Source organism: Taudactylus pleione, unplaced genomic scaffold (assembly GCF_031769625.1).
Source record: "Taudactylus pleione unplaced genomic scaffold, aTauple2 ptg000019l, whole genome shotgun sequence".
In the NCBI taxonomy this organism is placed as follows: Eukaryota; Metazoa; Chordata; class Amphibia; order Anura; family Myobatrachidae; genus Taudactylus; species Taudactylus pleione.
Window position 1 is genome coordinate 6,166,177 of NW_028284421.1, and position 19,207 is coordinate 6,185,383.

The following is a 19,207-nucleotide window of genomic DNA, read 5'->3' on the forward strand; positions in this document are numbered from 1 at the left end:
TTCAGCACTGTGACTGAAGTCGCAGGCTGGGACAACCACCGCCACTATCAGTTGCGATGGTGGACAGTGCCAGCCAGCTGAGTAAGACTCAGTGGATGCAGCCCCTGGTCTTGTCACTCCCTAAAAACGGGGCCAACACTCCCCCGTTTCTGGGAATGCTGGCCGTCACTGCCCCCACACCGCCCCTAAATGCCTCTGTCTGACAGTAATACCTCTTATACCAGTGGTTACTGAACTTTTTTGAATCATGACGCCCTAGGGTATCAGAATTTTTTTAAAGGGACCCCTGGGCCAAAGGTTTTCTTATTGAGAAATTCAGCTATAATGAAATTAAGTAAATTATGCTTATATGTCACCCTTAGGTTCAGTTATGTTGTGGCTTATATAGCATCTGGTGTCTATCTAGACATTGTCGACCTTTTTACTGTCTATCAAGAGTCCGGAACCCTGTTTCATCTCCATGTGAATTTGGTGCCCTGCCTGGCAGGCATCCATGAAGAGACAGAGGCACAGCGCCGCCGTACTTTGAAATCTGGCGCTGTCCGTAAGCCAATCAGGGGCTGCCACTGCAGCTGCTCCTGATTGGCTGGCGGTCCGCGAGCTCTAATTGCCTCATGGTCAGCGCCAGATTCTGTCTGTGTGCCAGCTGTAATCAGCTGGAGTCCCAGCACCAGACCTTCCGGCGGGCGAGTCATTATTTACATAAAGCCTATATGTAAATTATGACTCATAACATTTATCTGGAGACTTCATAGCAATAAATTATAATAAAGCAAGCTAAATAGCAAATAAGGTAGATCATCTACAAATTCTGCCCCATAGCTGTCCCTGTGCGCAAACCAGCCACTGCAGTGGCTACGCAGACCCATTACAGTGTGATTGACAGGAAGTGCCATTTGTGGGAGGTGAGGGGGGGTGGTCGGGGAAACGCAGGCATGCCAGTGCATTTGAACGTCGTTGCATGGGCGTGCATAAATAATCCACTGCGATGCCGTACGCAGCTTGAGGACTCATATTGTGCGATGAAGTTAGCATTTTCTGAGTAAGGTCAGACCTTGTGCAAGTGTGCGTGAGGCTGAGATGGTACTTGTGCCAATGGTTTCACAGTCTTGCTAAACATTACGGATGTGTGGGCGTCCTTATGTTATGTTGCGACGGCATAGGGATCACAGTGGATTAGCATACTATCGCAGTGAGACGTGTGTAATCGCTATTGCAATCGCAGTTGCGATCAGTATTGAATCAGGCCCTGTGTGAATAAAATCAAATTTTTCAGAAACACGTCTATATGGAACTTAATTGAGGTAACTGACCAAGTTAACTTTTAATACAGGTTTTGTGTTATTACAAGGCAGCGTGTAGCTGTGTTTGCACAGAAACATCTGCTGATGTGTGCCGACGTAACGGCCATTGTTGATGTTGTCAGGTGGGGCCAGAGACCGTATAGATAGTGGGTACGTAGCACTCATGGAGCTGTGCTCTGTTTCAGCAGCTCCGAGGGTGACACCCGGGTGCCGCCCGCACCCTCCTCATGACGCCACTGCTTACAGCAACTGCGCCTCTTCCAGTCTCCCCAGCCCCGGCCTGTGCTGCTGCTACTACACGACACATCATCGTGGTTGCCGGGTGCAATCAGCTGATTTGTGGTTGCTGCTGCTGACAGGCCATTGCAGGAGGCTGATAAAAGATGCCACCCGCCCTATTGTAAATTCAGCCCTGATGGCAGCGTACTCCCCCCTGTTTGTGGCCCAACTGAGCCCCACCTCCTCACAGAAAGGGGCGTGGTCACAACACAGTGAGGCCCACCAGGGAATTACCCGATTCCCTGGCAGCCCAGTCCAAGCCCGGCTGCAGTGGGAGAACAGCAGTCACCTCTGCCTGGGGGGGGGGGTGATCACACTGATTTGCGCTGGGCTGAGGGTCTCAAAGCACCCTTTGGCGGCACTGCAACGTTTCCACTCAAAGGGGGTGTGGCCACGCCCCCTTCCCCTGGCCGGCTTTTTACGCTCGTCTGTAACCGTACACTAATGCCCTTCCCCTGTGTACAAGTGTGCGTCCGAATGTGCAAGGACTGAGATGCTCATTCGCAGCATCTTAATACTGCATTTGCATTCAGTATATCTTTAGACACTCGATCAGAGCAGATTTGGTCGTGCCACTGAAACTTGCACCAGCTATAGCTGGTGTAGTATCTTCATCTGAGTTTGGCCTCCTGTGTGAGCGTCTGTGCGTCTGTGTATGCAGCCGCTTTCACTGGCACGTCGGCGACACTCCCATCAGACGCTACCTCTGCATGTGCTACATATGCTACCTCCCGTTATTTCAACCTCTTATACTGGTAATGGACCATCACACACAAATCAGATACATAGGAGAATTTGAGGAGTAGAGAAGGGGATAATGGAACAAAGACAAAAGACAACAGTGCTACAATGAATGATAGGTTCTGTCAGCAGACTTAGGGCCTGATTCAGCAATAATCAGCCATTTGTTGCGTACTGCGTTTGCGTATACATTGCAGTGAGCGAGCCGGCCACTGCAGTGACTAAGCCGACCCAGGGCCGTAACTAGGGTAGCGCATACTTGCCGATATCTGGCTGCCCCTTCCAGGAGGGAGGCAGCCAGGTCGGCTTAGCAGGGGGGACAGAGCCGGCAAAAGGGGGCGTGACCAGGATGGCATATGCCGTTTGTGGGTGGGGATATGGGCGGAGCCACATAACAGGGTCATTTTGGCCCCGCCCCTGCTACACAATGCCGAGATTTCCGGCATTGTGGAGCAGGGGGCGGGGTCATGTGTCGTCAGCCCCCCCGCTGCGGGTGTTTGGGGTGGTATTGCGGGAGGGACAGGAGGGGCCGGGAGGCAGGCATTACTTTTCCGGGAGGTTGGGAGCGGCACCGGATTTCCGGGAGGCTCCCGACCAAATCGGGAGAGTAGGCATGTATGGGGTAGAGCGACCTGTGCACGGGCGGATTGGGCCGCCGGGAAAGCAGGAAAGTTCCCGCTGGGCCGGTCCCTTGAACCCCTCTGCTGGGCTGGTCGACACTGCCTGCCGGGTGCCTCGATTCCAGGGCCGCAAACCGGAGACTTCCCGGCTACATCACTGTGTTGTGCAGTGTCCGCCTCTCCCTCTAGGTAAATCCCTTTTGATCAGCCCTAGCCGCCTGCCGTCAGCCCCCTCAACCTCAGTGCTAGCCGCCCACCCTCAGCCTCAGCCGCCCGCCATCAGCCCCCTCAGCCTTCCCTTAGCCCTAGGCGCCCATCATCAGCCGCCCGCCGGCAGCCCCCTCAGTCTTAGAGTTGTTGTCCGCCGTCAGCCCTCTCAGCCCTAGCCGCCCGCTGTCTGCCCTAGCCAATCAAGGTCTGGCCATCCTCCGGGCTGCGGGAGCCGAGGTGAACCATGCAGGGTTCAAAGGGCAAGGGATGAGTTCAGGCTGCAGCTGACTGTGTACAGGAGGAGCCGTGGGAGCAGGACTTCAGGCAGGTGGCAGGAGCTATCCACTCATGTGCACAATGTCTGCTGTCAGCGTGAGAGATAGGACCCATGCGGATAGAAGGTGACCCTGGCTCGGAGTGAAGGTAATTCGTGTTCAGCTTTCTTCTTCACAGCCCATCCTGCGCACTTATTCCCACCACTGCTTCTCACTACTATTCCCATCTTACCCCTGCTGACCACTTTTACTTCCATCCTGCCCTGAACTACTACTACTCCCACCCTGCCCCCTGCTCCACACAACCACTCCAACCCTGCCCCTGCCCCCTTCTCCACACAACTACTTCCTCCCTGCCACCTGCTCCACACTACTACTCTCATCCTGCCCCAGCTTTCCACTATTACATCCTGTCCCTATTATTCTCAGCCTGCCCCATGCTCTGCACTACTTCTATTTGAAGCCTGCCCCGCATTACTACTACTCACATGTTGCCCCCACTTCCCACTACTATTCCCATCTAACGGTATGCAATCGGGAAGCCGACGGACGTAAGTCCGACAGCCGGTTTCCCGACAGCTTTATCTTGGTGAGGGTTAAATGACAGGCGTCTAATTCTAGACGCCTGTCATTTTACCGACGCCGGGAGACCGGTGCCCGGCACCCCAATCGAAGTGATGCCGGGCGCCGCTGCGGACAGCCGTGGGTTTAGGTTTAGGGCTCCCGGGGGGACTTAGGGTTAGGCATCCCCCTGAGAGTTTAGGGTTAGGCTAGGGGGAGGAAGGGTTAGGCACCCCCCCGGGGGACTTATGATTAGGCGGCGGGGAAGGGGGGTTAGGTTTAGGCACTTAAGGGGGGAGATTAGGGTCAGGCACTGGGGGGAAGGTTAGGGTTAGGCACTCCTACGGAGGGTGAGGGGGGTTAGGTTAGTTCATACTTACCTGGGGACGATCAGGATTTTCAGCCGTGTCGGCCCGCCGCTGTTGGAATTTGAACCCGTATAACCCCAGGCCTCCGGATCTTACCCTACTCACTGGCCCCTTAGACATACAATATCCCCCCTGGCCACAGGGACGTACATTGCTCACCTTATTTTTTTCTTGTGGAGGCCAATTTGTTTTAATTTTTTTCCTGCGGGGGGCCAATGTTTTTTTTTTTTAATCTGTGTGTTATGTTTTCTTGTGGGGGCTAATGTGTATCTTGTTTTTTTTTCCTGCCGGGGGGGTGTCAGTCTGTCTTATTGTTTTATATAGGTGCCAATTTTTATCTGTAGGGGCCAATGTGTTTTTTTTTCTCCTGTCGGGGGTCAGTGTGTTTTATTGTTTTCTGTAGGGGGTTAGTGTGTTTTATTGTTTGCTGTAGGGAGTCAGTGTGTTTTATTGTTTGCTGTAGGGGGTCAGTGTGTTTTATTGTTTTCTGTAGGGGGTCAGTGTGCTTTATTGTTTGCTGTAGGGGGTCAGTGTGTTTCTTTTCTCCTGTGGAGGTCAATGTGTTGTATTTTTTTTTTGTGGGGGCCAATGTTGTTTTATTGCTTTCTATAAGGGCCGCTGTGAATGTTTTTTTTCCTGTGGGGGCCAATGTGTTTTTTTTGGTGCATTGCTTTTCCTCAGTGCATGTGTCTGAGTTACACTGTGCATGCGTCCTGGTGATGTTTGTACAGAGTTGCAGTACAGATTCAGACGCATGCACCAAGAACTGTATTAGAAATGTTTTGGGGGCTCCTGGGCGTTTACAGGGGATTGACTATAGAGACGCTGAATTGCTCACATAGGAGGCCATACACAGACGGATGATCTGCATATAGAATAGGGCTGGTGACAGTTTAAATGGCGCGCCCGATGGTGGTGTCTAAAGAAGCACAAAGCATAATTGCAGTGTCTGCAGACACTGACAATTGGCGTCTTAGGGCCTGATTCAGACCCACTCGCGAGCGGCTGTCCGCTCGCAAGTGGGTCGATGTTATGGACTGAGCATGCGCACGACGGAGGGAGCTCCGTCGTGCGCATGCGCCAGACGCGACGAGCGAAGGAAAGTCCTTCGCTCGTTGTGTCCGATCAAAGGGGGCGTGCTGTCAATGTTGATTGACAGCACGCCCCCTTTGGTGGGCGTGCCGGGGGCGTGCCTCCCTGACGGGGGCGTTCCCACGGGAACGCCTCCCGTCAGAAGCCGGCCCACTGACATCACTAGTGATGTCAGTGGGAGTGATTTTGGCTCTGATAGAGCCAAAATCACTCCGGAGCTTGCGGTTGAAAACCTCAACCGCAGGCTCCGGCTCGCAAATTCAATGGTCGCGATGGTCTCGACCATCGCGACCATCACAATGCACGCTCGTATAGCCTGTGGGTGGTGACCCACAGCTATACGAGCGTCCAGGAGGACGCTCCATGAAACTGGAGCCCGGCCCTCATTCAGAGCGTGCGCTCTGCTCAGAGCGTACGGCTCTGAATGAGGGCCTTAGTCCTTGCATATTCAAAAGCACGTATGTATACCCAGGAAGGGCATTGTAGCGTAATTAGCATAAAGTCACAGACCCAACTGCAAAAGACGCAAGAAAGCCTGAAACTGCGTCCAACGCAACAAATCAGGCCATATGAGGAGGGGTCCTGCCCGCCTCGACAGACGCCACCTCCTCAAAAGACCCCGACCCAATAAGGGCTGCTTCCATAAATTTCCCGGGCTGGTTTTTCAGCCCAATCTGCCCCTGGACCTGTGCCATGGCACAGGGCACCGCAGGGCAGGGGGCGCTGTGTGGGCCTGTAAATTTTCTGTTTATTATCATTCTCACTTGTAGCTTCCTCTGATTTCATCCCCAGCAGCTCCTTGCCTCCCCTATCTCTTCCCTGGCCCTTCCCCATGAGGCCATTCCCCTTTTTTGGGGGGTGTTATGTCCCTATTTTAAAAATGGGGGGGCGCCAATGCTCTTTCTGGCACAGGGCACCAAAAAGTCTAGTTACAGTTGTGCAGACCCATCGCAGAGTGATTGACAGGAAGCGCCGTTTGTGGGTGGTGACGGGGGGGGGGGGCGGCGAAATGCAGGTGTGCCAGTGAATGCCGTTACAGGGGCGTGCATAAATTAGCAGCCTGAGGCCTCATAGCGTGCGATGAAATTAGCAATTTCTCAGTAAGGTCTGACCTTGTGCAGTGTGCGTGAGGCTGGAATGGTACTCGATTGTACCGATGTTTTCACTGTGTTGCTAAGCATTACGAATGTGTAAAGTGAGCGTCCTTATGTTATGCTGCGGTGGCATAGCGATCGCAATGCAATAGCATACTATCGTTGTCAGGGGCGTAGCTAGGGTAGTGCAGCTGGTGCCATCGCACAGGGCACCACAGGTCAGGGGGCGCTGTTTGGGCCTGTCAAATTTCTTGCTTGTAGCTTCCTCTTATTTCATCCCCGGCATCTCCTGGCCTCCCCTATCTCTTCCCTGGCCCTTCCCCATGAAGCCATGGTCCTTTTTTGGGTGCATTATGTCCCTTTGAAAAATGAGGGGGGCGCCAATGCTCTTTCTGGCACAGGGCACCAAAATGTCTAGTTACGGCTCTGATCACTGTTGAAGTGCGTGCATAATCGCTATTGCTTAGTAACACTTTCATAGAAAATCATACCCAGTTAATATATGCTTTAGGCAGCTGCAAAGGTAAATCACAAAACTAGTTATTAGCTTTCCTTTAACATGATATTTTTAGAATATAGCTTATTTATATTCACATTGTATGTGACAGAACGGTTTTATTTCTGATGATGTGTTGTGCTTGTTATACTAACTCCACAGTAGTAAATTAGCCTGAAACCATTCTATTAATACACTCTTTTACTGTCACTATGGGTTTCACGGACAAGGATGCTCAAATACATACACTGCAACATACTAATCATTCATAGCTATCCTTTGCCAAAGTATTTTTAGAAAGCAGCCGGATTAAATGCTAGCAAAATATTATTATGTCCTTACTGATTAATATTTGATTTATTTTCATATCCAGACTTTAGGCTGTGGGTGCGTTGCGTCATCTGTTCTCAGTAATGGAGCTGCCGGAGGACACCTGACTACTAATCTTGGCTTTGCGATGGCGGTCACTATGGCGGTCTATGCAACTGGAGGAGTGTCTGGTAACCATGTTTGAGATTTTTACAATTAATATTGACTTCTCTACAGAACTCTCTATGCAGTGGTACTAAAGCGTTACCTTGGATGTATTAACATATTAACCAGACAGCAAACACATTATTCCTGAATAAAAATAGAGCAGACAGTACCTCCATCCTTAGATACCAAACCAGTTCTAATTCACAATGGCTATAGACTCATGATAGACTTTTCTTCTTGTCTCTCATCACCAAGCATGACCTTTACAACTAACTATCTATTAGTAAATATTATAGCAAGATGAACCAGAGCCGTAACTAGACTTTTTGGTGCCCTGTGCCAGAAAGAGCATTGGCGCCCCCCTAATTTTTCAAAGTGACATAATGGACCCAAAAAAGGGGAACGGCCTCATGGGGAAGGGCCAGTGAAGAAGAGATAGGTGAGGCCAGGAGATGCTGGGGATGAAATAAGAAGAAGCTACAAGTGAGAAGGATGATAAACAGAAATTTGACAGGCCCAAACAGCACCCCCTGACCTGTGGTGCCCTGTGCGATGGCACCGGCCGCACTACCCTAGCTACAGCCCTGAGATGAACCATACATCACATATATTTTCGCAATATATAATTGTGAAGTCCTTCAATTTATGGTTTGGTCACATCCATGTGTAAAGTTGGGTACACACCTATACTGTACAATCCTCGGTCCGATCACCTGATATCGGGTGATCGGGCCGACAATTCTATAGGTGTTTATACAGGATCACTGCAGGAGCGTTAGCCGATAAATGGCTTATAATGCTCCTGCAACTGTATCTATTTAGGCAGGACAGTCCTGATTTGAGTAGTATGTCCCTCCATCCCAAAAGTCTGCACCTTCATCACAAATGTCAGAAAGTGAAATGAGTACTGTGCGGAGAGGACGATGGTTAGCAATGCCCTTGCACTTGGTGTGTGTCCATGCCTCATTGTGATGTCACCACACACTCTATACCCGTTTTGTAGGGTTTAAAAAGTTGTATTTAATGGTCTCTAAACAGGAGCGTATCTACAATGGGTGAAGGTTGTGTTGTGCACACGGGTCCCGGGGTCCAGGGGGAGCCAGCACAAACCTTGCACCCATATTACGTAAAACTTACCAAACCGTGGTCCCGCGCCGGGTGTTAGCGCTGTACAAAAAGCAGGAAAAATGGCCGCGACGGCCATTTTTCTGGCATTTTTCGCATGCGCAGTAGACTCCGGGCACACGCTAGTGCCCAGAGTCTACTAATGCTCTGGTGGCTGGCCAGCCACGTTGGACGGCTGCCGGCTGCCGGGAAGAGAGGAGGGGGCCCTGGAAGGGGAATGCACACGGGTCCTGCTCCTGTCTATAGACAGTTTAGTTTAAGGTGGTATCTTCATTAAAATCTTTCTAATACAAACACTGGTTACAGATACGCCAACTCTGCTGACTTTTGTGGTGCATTACAAATACAGTATAACAGTAAATGTTCATTATACAGGTTATAGGATCATTTTAACATTTAGGGCCTGATTCAGAGCCACTCATTAGTGGCCGCTCGTTCGCTCCGAGCGATGTTCGCACAACTGCGCATGCATATGGGTTGTAATACGCATGCGCGAACCATTCATTGAGGTCGGAAATTGTGTGCTCGCAAAATAGCGAATGCCTGCTAATTTGAGTGACAGAATGAGGCGTTTGTGGGTGGTAACAGGGGAAGGTGCTTGAAAACGGGGAGTGGAGATCCGAACGCAGGCATGCCAAAAGGTCAAAATGGGCGTTTTAAGGGTGTGCATAATTAACAAAGCAGCGTCATCGACAACGTCACTTGGTTGTTTCTTAGCCTGAACTGTTCGCATGATTGCGGTAGGAAAATCCAACCACAAGCACTGCGAGCAGTTCAGATGCCTTTCGATGTACTCGATTAATCAAATAAATAGCGGACATGACGTATGATGCGAGCGGCCAGGGGGTGTCTTTACAAAATTGTGAGCGCATATTTTGTTCGCTCGCTCAGACATAGAGGCGTCAACAGAACGCAAAGAGCGAGCGCTCAATTTAAATAGCCGGCCCCCTTTTCTGAACGAGCGAGCGCAAATAGCGTCCGGCTCTGAATCAGGCCCTTAGTCCCACCTGCACTAACATGGTCATATTCAAAATGAAACATGTCTTCTCACAATGCAAACCCAGCTTTGGGGTGATCATACACATTAATTTGCACATACAATTATGAGACAAGATGCGGAGGAGAAGAGAGGTGAAGGCCATTTCTTGTAAAGTACAGGGCATAGTTATATGACGCATGCAAAAATGAGAATACCTTTTGTGGAGTGATTGTAATAAAATGCAGAAAGGGAGCATACTCCGAGTATCCCTTTTGATGAAAGGGTTAATTATTTAGTGGTAGGAGGTTGGGCTTTAATGTTATGTTTATTTATTTGCGCAGTAAAACATTCTTTGCTCAGTAAAGCTCAATTTTAGTTTGTGGACAGGTTTTTGGATAATAATAGAGGAGGTAGGACCTTGATTTGTGCTGTACGGGCCAAGTGTAAAACCAAGGCATTTTGCGGTGCTCATTGAGTGACTTTGTTAATAAGGTCCACAATTTATTTGTTCTAAACATAAGTTCAAGCGTTTCACATTTAGTAGATATCTCTCCTTCTGTGTGGTTCTGTGTAGTTGTTTTGCTAACTGTAGATGCACCATAAATATAAATTTAGTTGTCAATTCAATTAGCAGCAAGTAAGTGCAACCATGCAATACGCCACACTTACGGAAGCCCTGGATATGCTGACTTTTGTTCGCAGCCCCATAGTTGACGGTATATTACAGTTGTCTTCTGGAATGAAAGAAATGTTTATAGCTGAACCTGAAATGTCATATAGCGATAAGTCAGGTATCTTGTAGGTAACAGAATAATGCATGTCAAGTATACAGTAACCTCAGCAGCTGGTGTTCAATAATGAAGATCAGAGGCCAATAGTGGTCAAAAATGTAATTGTATTTATGAATGGAGGAGGTTGTGCTTCAATGCCCCTGTATCACTTAGATGCATATAAATTGGATTTGCAATAATGTGAAAGCACTTGGTTACAGCATGCAGTTAAGCAGCAGTAATTCACACTTTGAAAGACAAGCTTACAATTAAGCTATAGCCATAAAAGAGAAAGGAACAAATATCCTGTGCTATAAAGGTCAGTAGTCCCAGCCATAGAGCTACCCTAATGGAGCTCCAATAGGCTTATATTAGTTTACACCATCTGAAGATGGTGTAAACTACCGGGACTAAACTCTGAAACGCTTTGCTTTTTTAAGTTTAGTACATAGGGGTCAGATCATAGTCACAATTTACAATATTGGGGACTGCGATCTAAACTGCTAATTAGCACTTTGCCAAAGATATCTGTGAAATCTCCTGCATTGAGCCATTAGTACATAGGATCGCTACATAAAATTATTCATCATTGCTCCGGTGCGGGGACAGCTGCTCCAAAAAGCAGCTGTCACGCGGTTAGTATCGCTGAAGTAGCTGCGTTACTTACCTCTCTCCCGTCAGCATGGCTACCTTGGGTCACGCATGCGCAAAGCTAGGATCCCTCTTTGCATCCCCGGAACTCCTTCCCATATGAAGGAGCGGGGATCCCAGAACAAGTGCCATCTGAAGATTGCGCTTCTTCTTCTCCCAAGCAAACTCAGAAAACTTTGAGTTTTTGGAGTTTACTGAATATCTGATGATCTATTTGATGAATGCCCTGGTAACTAAAATATACAGAAAGTAGCATTTCCGCATGGTTACCGGGCCATTTATGATATGATGAATAGGCCCCATTAATGAACATCTCATTCAGACAGCACATGTCTAGGGGTTGACAGAAATGAAGCAAGTTGTGCTACAGAGAGTAGAACTGTGCTTGCTAGGGAGGACATTTTGTTTTGTGGTGAGGATGGGAAGCTTACGGGGCAGCCCATGCACACAAGCAGCATCAGTCCAATCATGATTTACTGTATTGTGGTCGTACCATACATGGACACAATGTGCAACTTCTGCCAATTTTCCATCAGACTAGTTTTGTTTTATTAATGTTATATGTTCAGTGCACCCTAGTCAAATGCATGTATCAATAAAGCTATGGGACTGATGCTGATTTGAAAACATATGCTTCAAAATAAAACAACAAAAAAATATATATACAAAAATAGCATACATTTGCCCATTTGCTGAGGCATAAGCATACAAAAATACATCTAGCCCAGTAACAGTAGTACATACTCTTACAATGAGTTTACTTTAAAAAAAATAATAATTTTTAACAAAACTGCAAAAATATTCCTTCTAGCTTTCCAATGGATGTAGCGAACTTTAATTTGTAATCAGTCAATAGATGTGATTAGCTAGTGCTAGCAGCAAGTATTTTACCAGCACTCAAATCCCTGCACGTGATAAGGCTACTGACAGGGGTATATGTGTCTCTGTGTGAGTTTGCTTCTGTGTGCTATTATGTGACACAGGGGCCTATTCATGAACACGAAAATAACGTTTTTAAGGACATTTTCCTTAATTAACGTTATTTTAATATTCATGAAGAGACTTAACACAGGAGATATCACTGATATCTCCTGGTTAAGTCCCCCTGCGTTAATTTCCACACTCCCCATACATTAGTACATTAGTATGTGGATATGGAAATTATGCTATTCATCAAATTCCGAAAATTATGTATTTTCGTAATTTGATTGAGATACTATTCGCCACTGTGAGGTGGCAAATAGCAGGTGACACTTACCTGTGTCAGCGTGAACAGGTCCCCCAGCGTCTTCCTCCGGCACTCTGGTCCGTCCTCTGTCTCCGGTGGCTGGTCTGACACTTGTTCTCCCAGCAAAACACAATAAAGTTTAGAAAAGTTTTTTTATTTTATTTCTAAACTGTACTGTGGTCTTCTGGGAGAACACGTGTCAGACCAGCCTCCTGAGCCTGAGGCACTGCAGTGGGCAGGTAAGTGCGGGGACGGGGGGTAGTGAGCGGAAGGGTGAGGGGGACACAAAGTTACCGCAGCTGTAGGTAGTGCTGCGAATGCGCTGGTTTTACAGATGTAACAGCGCATGCGCAGCACAGATTCCAGCTGCGGTAAGTTAGAGCAGGTAGGGAAGCCATCTATTAACTGAAAAGCTGTCATCGCAAAAATGACAGCTTTTCGGAATAGATAGTTATGGAGAGGAGAAATGATGAATTCCTCCGGTAATTAGGTAGAACTCCATGCGAGTTCTAAATAGGGATGAGCGGGTTCGGTTCCCTGAGAACCGAACCCACCCGAACTTCGGGGATCCGGGGCGATCCGAGCCCAAGCTCGGATCTCCCTGTCTGCCCCGGATCCCTCTCCCGAGGCAAAACCTCGAGATCTGCTGTCGGATCTCGAGGTTTTGCCTCGAGCGGCCATTTTAAAAAAAATGCCTTTGCCTTTAATGGGCAAAGTGCTGATTGGCTGACAGAGCCGTCTGTCACGGCTCTTAGCCAATCAGCATTATGGTGCTCATTTGCATGTAGCACGGACTCGTGAGATCCGTGCTACATGCATCTGTGTGACTGACAGTGACACAGAGCACAGATGGGTCAGTGAGACCCGTCTGTGCTGCTGTGTATTTCAATGACACAGATGCACGCACGGACCAGGAGATCCGTGCTACTTGAATCTGTGTCATTGACACAGAGCACTGACGGGTCTGTGAGACCCGTCTGTGCTGCTGTGGTTAAAAAAAAAAAAAAAAAAACCTGTGTAAAAAAAGAAAAAAATGGCGTGCCCCCCCCCCAAAAAAGAGCAACCAGCCCCGGGCATTAGTGACCCAGTGCTGGGTGTGCTTAAATACAGGGGACAAATGACGTAGGGGTCCCCTGTACTTAAGCACAACCAGCACCGGGCTAGTCAGAACCAGCGCTGGTTGCCAAAATACGGGGGACAAACGATGTAGGGGTCCCCCGTATTCTGCGCAACCAGCTCTGGGCTCTGATCCGGTCCTGGTTCTGGAAATACAGGGGAAAAAAATTAGTAGGGTTCCCCTGTATGTTCCAGAACCAGCACTGGACTTTTTCTAGCGGGGGGCTGATGCCACAGCCAGGGGAGCCCTTTCACCGGGCCCCCCAGCCGCAGCATCAGCCCTGACCGCTAGTCAGCCCAGGCTGGGGATCCCTGGAGAGCTGGGGACCCCCCCAATAAAGGGGTCACCCTCTCCAGGGCACCCCAGGCCCAGGCTGATAGTCCGGGGCTATCCCCGCCACCCCTGGTGGCGGTGGGTGGCGGGTTGATTGTGTGGTGTGGTGTAAATAAAGAATATCAAACATTGTCTTTACAAGTAGAACTGCAAGTCCCAGCAAGCCTGCCCCGCATGCTGGTACTTGGAGAACCACAAGTACCAGCATGCAGGGCATTAAGGGCCCACTAGTACCTGTAGTTCACCTGTAAAAAAAATTTTTAAAAAAACACAGGACACACACACCGTGACAGTATAAGTTTATTAAACATACACACACACACACATGTACACATACTCACCTATGTAACCTGTAGCATCGGTCCACTTGTCCGGTAAAGTATCCATAGGGGACCTGTGAAAACAAAAACATACTCACCATCTCCTATGCAAGGTTCTGTCCTCTTCGTTCCAAAGTAGGCATCCCCGGACTTGGCACAAAAAAAAAATGAAAACGCGATCCACGAACTTAGTACCGTTCTATAGAACGGTACTTCCCGAATGAGAGCTTAGCGGCGGGGTATCACCATGGAAACCCCGCTGCTAAGCGTTCATTGGCTGAGAGAGGTCATCTTCCGTCTCTCAGCCAATGAACGGCTCCCTCCATTGTAGTCAAGGTTATTAAAGTTTACCCTGCGGTTCCCACCATTGACTACAATGGAGGGAGCCGTTCATTGGCTGAGAGACGGGAGATGACCTCTCTCAGCCAATGAACGCTTAGCAGCGGGGTTTCCATGGTGATACCCCGCCGCTAAGCTCTCATTCGGGAATACTAAGTTCGTGGATCGCGTTTTCATTTTTTTTTTTTGCCAAGTCTGGGGATGCCTACTTTGGAACGAAGAGGACAGAACCTCGCATAGGAGATGGTGAGTATGTTTTTTTTCACAGGTCCCCTATGGATACTTTACCGGACAAGTGGACCGATGCTACAGGTTACATAGGTGAGTATGTGTACATGTGTGTGTGTGTGTATGTATGTTTAATAAACTTATACTGTCACGGTGTGTGTGTCCTGTGTTTTTTTAAACATTTTTTTTACAGGTGAACTACAGGTACTAGTGGGCCCTTAATGCCCTGCATGCTGGTACTTGTGGTTCTCCAAGTACCAGCATGCGGGGCAGGCTTGCTGGGACTTGCAGTTCTACTTGTAAAGACAATGTTTGATATTCTTTATTTACACCACACCACACAATCAACCCGCCACCCACCGCCACCAGGGGTGGCGGGGATAGCCCCGGACTATCAGCCTGGGCCTGGGGTGCCCTGGAAAGGGTGACCCCTTTATTGGGGGGGTCCCCAGCTCTCCAGGGATTCCCGGCCTGGGCTGACTAGCGGTCAGGGCTGATGCTGCCGCTGGGGGGCCCGGTGAAAGGGCTCCCCTGGCTGTGGCATCAGCCCCCCGCTAGAAAAAGTCCAGTGCTGGTTCTGGAACATACAGGGGAACCCTACTAATTTTTTTCCCCTGTATTTCCAGAACCAGGACCGGATCAGAGCCCAGAGCTGGTTGCGCAGAATACGGGGGACCCCTACGTCGTTTGTCCCCCGTATTTTGGCAACCAGCGCTGGTTCTGACTAGCCCGGTGCTGGTTGTGCTTAAGTACAAGGGACCCCTACGTCGTTTGTCCCCTGTATTTAAGCACACCCAGCACTGGGTCACTAATGCCCGGGGCTGGTTGCTCTTTTTGGGGGGGTGCACGCCATTTTTTCCTTTTTTTACACAGGTTTTTTTTTTTACCACAGCAGCACAGACGGGTCTCACAATCGCACAGATGCATGTAGCACGGATCTCCCGGGTTCATGCTACATGCAAATGGGCACCATAACGCTGATTGGCTTCCTGTCTGCCACTGCAGTGCCACTCCTAGATGGGCCACGTGTTTGTGCCGCCCACTTGTGTCGCTTAGCATAGTCATCCAGCTACCTCGGTGCAACCTTTTGGCCTAAAAACAATATTGTGAGGTGTGAGGTGTTCAGAATAGAGTGGAAATGAGTGGAAATTCATGTTATTGGGGTTATTAATAGCGTAGGAACAAAAAAAGGCCCATTTTATGTGATTTTAGCGTTTTTTTTTATTTTTTAAGAAAAAATCCAGATCCAAAACACAAAACCCAGAACCCAAAACACGGAAGGGTGGTTTTGGCAAAACCAATCCAGATCCAAAACACGAAGAAAGATCCAGATCCAAAACCAAAACACAAAACACGAAAAGTGGCCGGTGCACACCCCTAGTTCTAAACCTAATTACCGCCATCGAATTTTTAGGTATGATGAATAGGCCCCACAATCTTACTGTATTTATTCCACACTCCACCTCTCCACATGCAAGGAGGAGTAAGTACGGAGTCTGCATACAGAAGTAGGAATATGCTATATTGTTGGTATTCACAGTAGAAATTTGTGTATATTTGCCTAAGTAAATGGGAACATGGGAACATGCCCAACTCCATAATCAGCCCCTCTAAGTGAAATAAGTTAATACAGCCACTCTACAGTGCAAACCTAAACATGACTTAATTCTACACATTTTTTATACACAACAAATGGTTCTGCACCTGTTATAACAAAATTATTATTTACGAAAAGTTGAAAACAGTAAAGGCAACATGATCAAAAGTTTGGGCACCTGTTAGTACTTATAGTAACGCCTCCATTAGAAGATATAACAGATTCCAGATACAGTAATTTGTTCTTGCTTTATAGACTTTTTACGACTGTACCGGGTAGAAATCCTATAGATCAAGGGGATGGGTACGGGATTCCGACCCCAGCATCCCGACAGGGTTACGATCCCGACACCTGTCAGTAGGTATCCTAACCCTCCCCCACTCCCTACCCACCCTAACCCTCTCTCCTTCCCCGGTGCTTGAACCACACCCCCCTAGTGCCTAAACTTAACCTCCCCCTATCCCCACCCTAAACCTAACCCTTCCTCCCCTAGTGCCTAACCCTCCCCCCAACCCCACTACTTACCTTCGGGATGTGGCACCGGTATTCTGACAGATGTCAGGATTCCGGCACCTGTATTTTAAGTGCCGGTATCCCCTGCGCCAGGATATTGAACGTATCCCAGATCGGGAGTATCCTTAGGACTTCTTGCATGGGCTGCCTGTTAGAGCTTTCCCCATAGTTTCTCAACAATACTCAGGTTTGGTTACTGTAAAGACCATTCTAAAACCTTAATTTTTCAATCCTGCTTATGCTTCATGGTTGATTGATTTTGAAGTATGTTTCAGATCATTGTCATGCTGGTCAATCCAGCCGCTGCTGCCATGTCTTCACTGACTCTGGGGCATTAGATACTGTATATTAATATCTAGTTGAATCCATTCTTTTTTCCACCCATAAAGCATTTACTGGCCCATGCAGCCCAGTTAATTATAATATTCATCCAATGTTTAGTGGTTGGCAAGTACCTTTTCTCTTAATTTTTCTTTCAAGGTTGTGGCCTAAAATGTGTATTTTTTTGTTGTATTTATTAGTCTATAGCACTGTTTGACTACAAAAAGTGTCTGGCTTATTTAAGTGCAAGTATTTTAGACCCATTGTTCACCTTGTCACTAGCTAGCGTTACAGGGGTCTCTCTGTTTCCCCACATTACCATTCTACCTCTCTGTCTCTTCCCCTAGCTGTTCTCTTGCTTTCTATCATCCCCCATTGTCTCTCTCTTCCCCCTGTTCTCTTTCTTTCCCCACCATGTTCTCTCTCTCCTACCCTCCAGTTATCTCCCCCCATTACAGTATATATGAGGATTTATACACAGACACATGTAAATAATTTTCTTGTGACCTGTGTGGCCATTTTTATTCCCCCCTTCTCTGTACAACCCCCCTTTCCATGTCTGTAACATTTTCCCCTAACTCTGTGTGTCTCCTTCCCACCCCCTTTGTCTCTCTCTTCCGCCTTTCACTCTCTCTTTTCCTACCCTATGCTCTCTCTCACCCACCCCCCATTCTCTCGCTTCCCACCACCACCCCATCCCACCACTGCATTACAGTATACATGAGAATTTATACACAGACACATTATTCATTTTCTTGTGGCTAGTTTTGCTACTTTTCTCCCCTCCTTATCTGTACCCTTAACCCCTGTACATGTCTATCCCCGTTTTCCCCCATCTCTGAGTCTCTCCTCTTGTCCAATACCTTATCCAGCTCTTCCCGTTCCCCCTTTCCTTCCCTCTCTCTCTTTTACCCCTATTCCCCAGTCTATCTCTCCCCCTCTTGCCTCAAATCTCTGCTAGACACACATTTAGGGGATTAATAAATACAATGAAGTGTTCAGGGTCATTTACTCTTGTAGAATCCTGCACTTGCCCCAGATTAGCATGTTGAAGTGGTGGTCATGTGCATTAGCTTTTAAATAATTAGAGCTCTCTTACTTCTGTTTCTATCATTTTGTGACGAATGATGTAGAACTTCCTCATGATGCAAATTATCTGTGTTTACTTTTTAAAGAATGGTGACCTGAAGCAACCAGAAGTTCTGTGGCTCAAGGCCACAGCTAGGAACTCAAAGGTTGCAAAGATCTAAAGCTGTAATTTATGATTTAGAACAGAATACTTCTGTTTTGCTGGTTTTGTAATTCAGAGACCTTGGTTACACTGCTCTCCATATAGAGTTTGGACAAAGTAGATTAAAAATATAAGTTTGAAATTGGAATCAGCGAGAAGTGGATTCTTCCACTGGTTCTTGGCATTCCACTGGATGGATTGGCATGACACAGAGCATGCCATTGGAGCACAATCATGCGCCTTTCCAGAGTGCACCCGTATTCAACAAAGACAAATTTAGCATCATGTGAAAATATGGCAAAATAAGGCAAAAAACATAAAATAAAAATATTTAGAAAAAGAAACGGGTAGAATAAAATAATTTTTACACATAATTGCATATTCCAAGCATTTTTAGTGCTTTCTGATCTGGAACATATTTCTTTCATACTTCACAGACTGATGCATCTTTGCTGGGAATTATCAATATAGGATCATATTAAAGAGCACCTGTCTCATATATAAAGCTTTGTGTCTCAGCTTTGTTTCGGATTTCTGGTTAATTGAAAAGTTATATTCTCACGCGTGTAGTTTTACCCCACATAGTGGCCTATATTTTAATTACTTATCCCCGGAACTCATGCGAATGCAACAGTTTTAAAGTATCCCAGCTATTTACCAAAAGCTGAATGCAGGGGTGAGATGAAGGACTTACTTTACTTTATGAATGTTACAAGTGTAATAATAATCGGGAGAAGGCCAATCATGTCTAAGGGTCATCCATACTTTCCAACTCTCCTTGATTGTTAGGGAGACTCCCTGAAATAGTAGCAATCTCTCTGTCTCCCTGAAGAGTCTAGTAATCTCCCTGATTGCACCTTACTCCCATTATGAAGCTGTTATCTAAAAAAACAAAAACAAAGATATATACATTCAAATGGGATCATTAGTATAATTTC

At 47.6% G+C, this 19,207-nt stretch overlaps 1 protein-coding gene across 1 annotated transcript in view; it reads left to right on the forward strand.

Annotated features, from left to right (window-relative positions):
- Nucleotides 1-19,207, forward strand: part of AQP9 (aquaporin 9) — a 94,952-nt gene that overhangs the window by 53,140 nt on the left and 22,605 nt on the right. Inside the window, exon 3 of the mRNA XM_088443126.1 lies at nt 7,414-7,540. Coding sequence (XP_088299252.1) covers nt 7,414-7,540 — 127 coding nt within the window. The remainder of the gene's footprint in view (nt 1-7,413; nt 7,541-19,207) is intronic.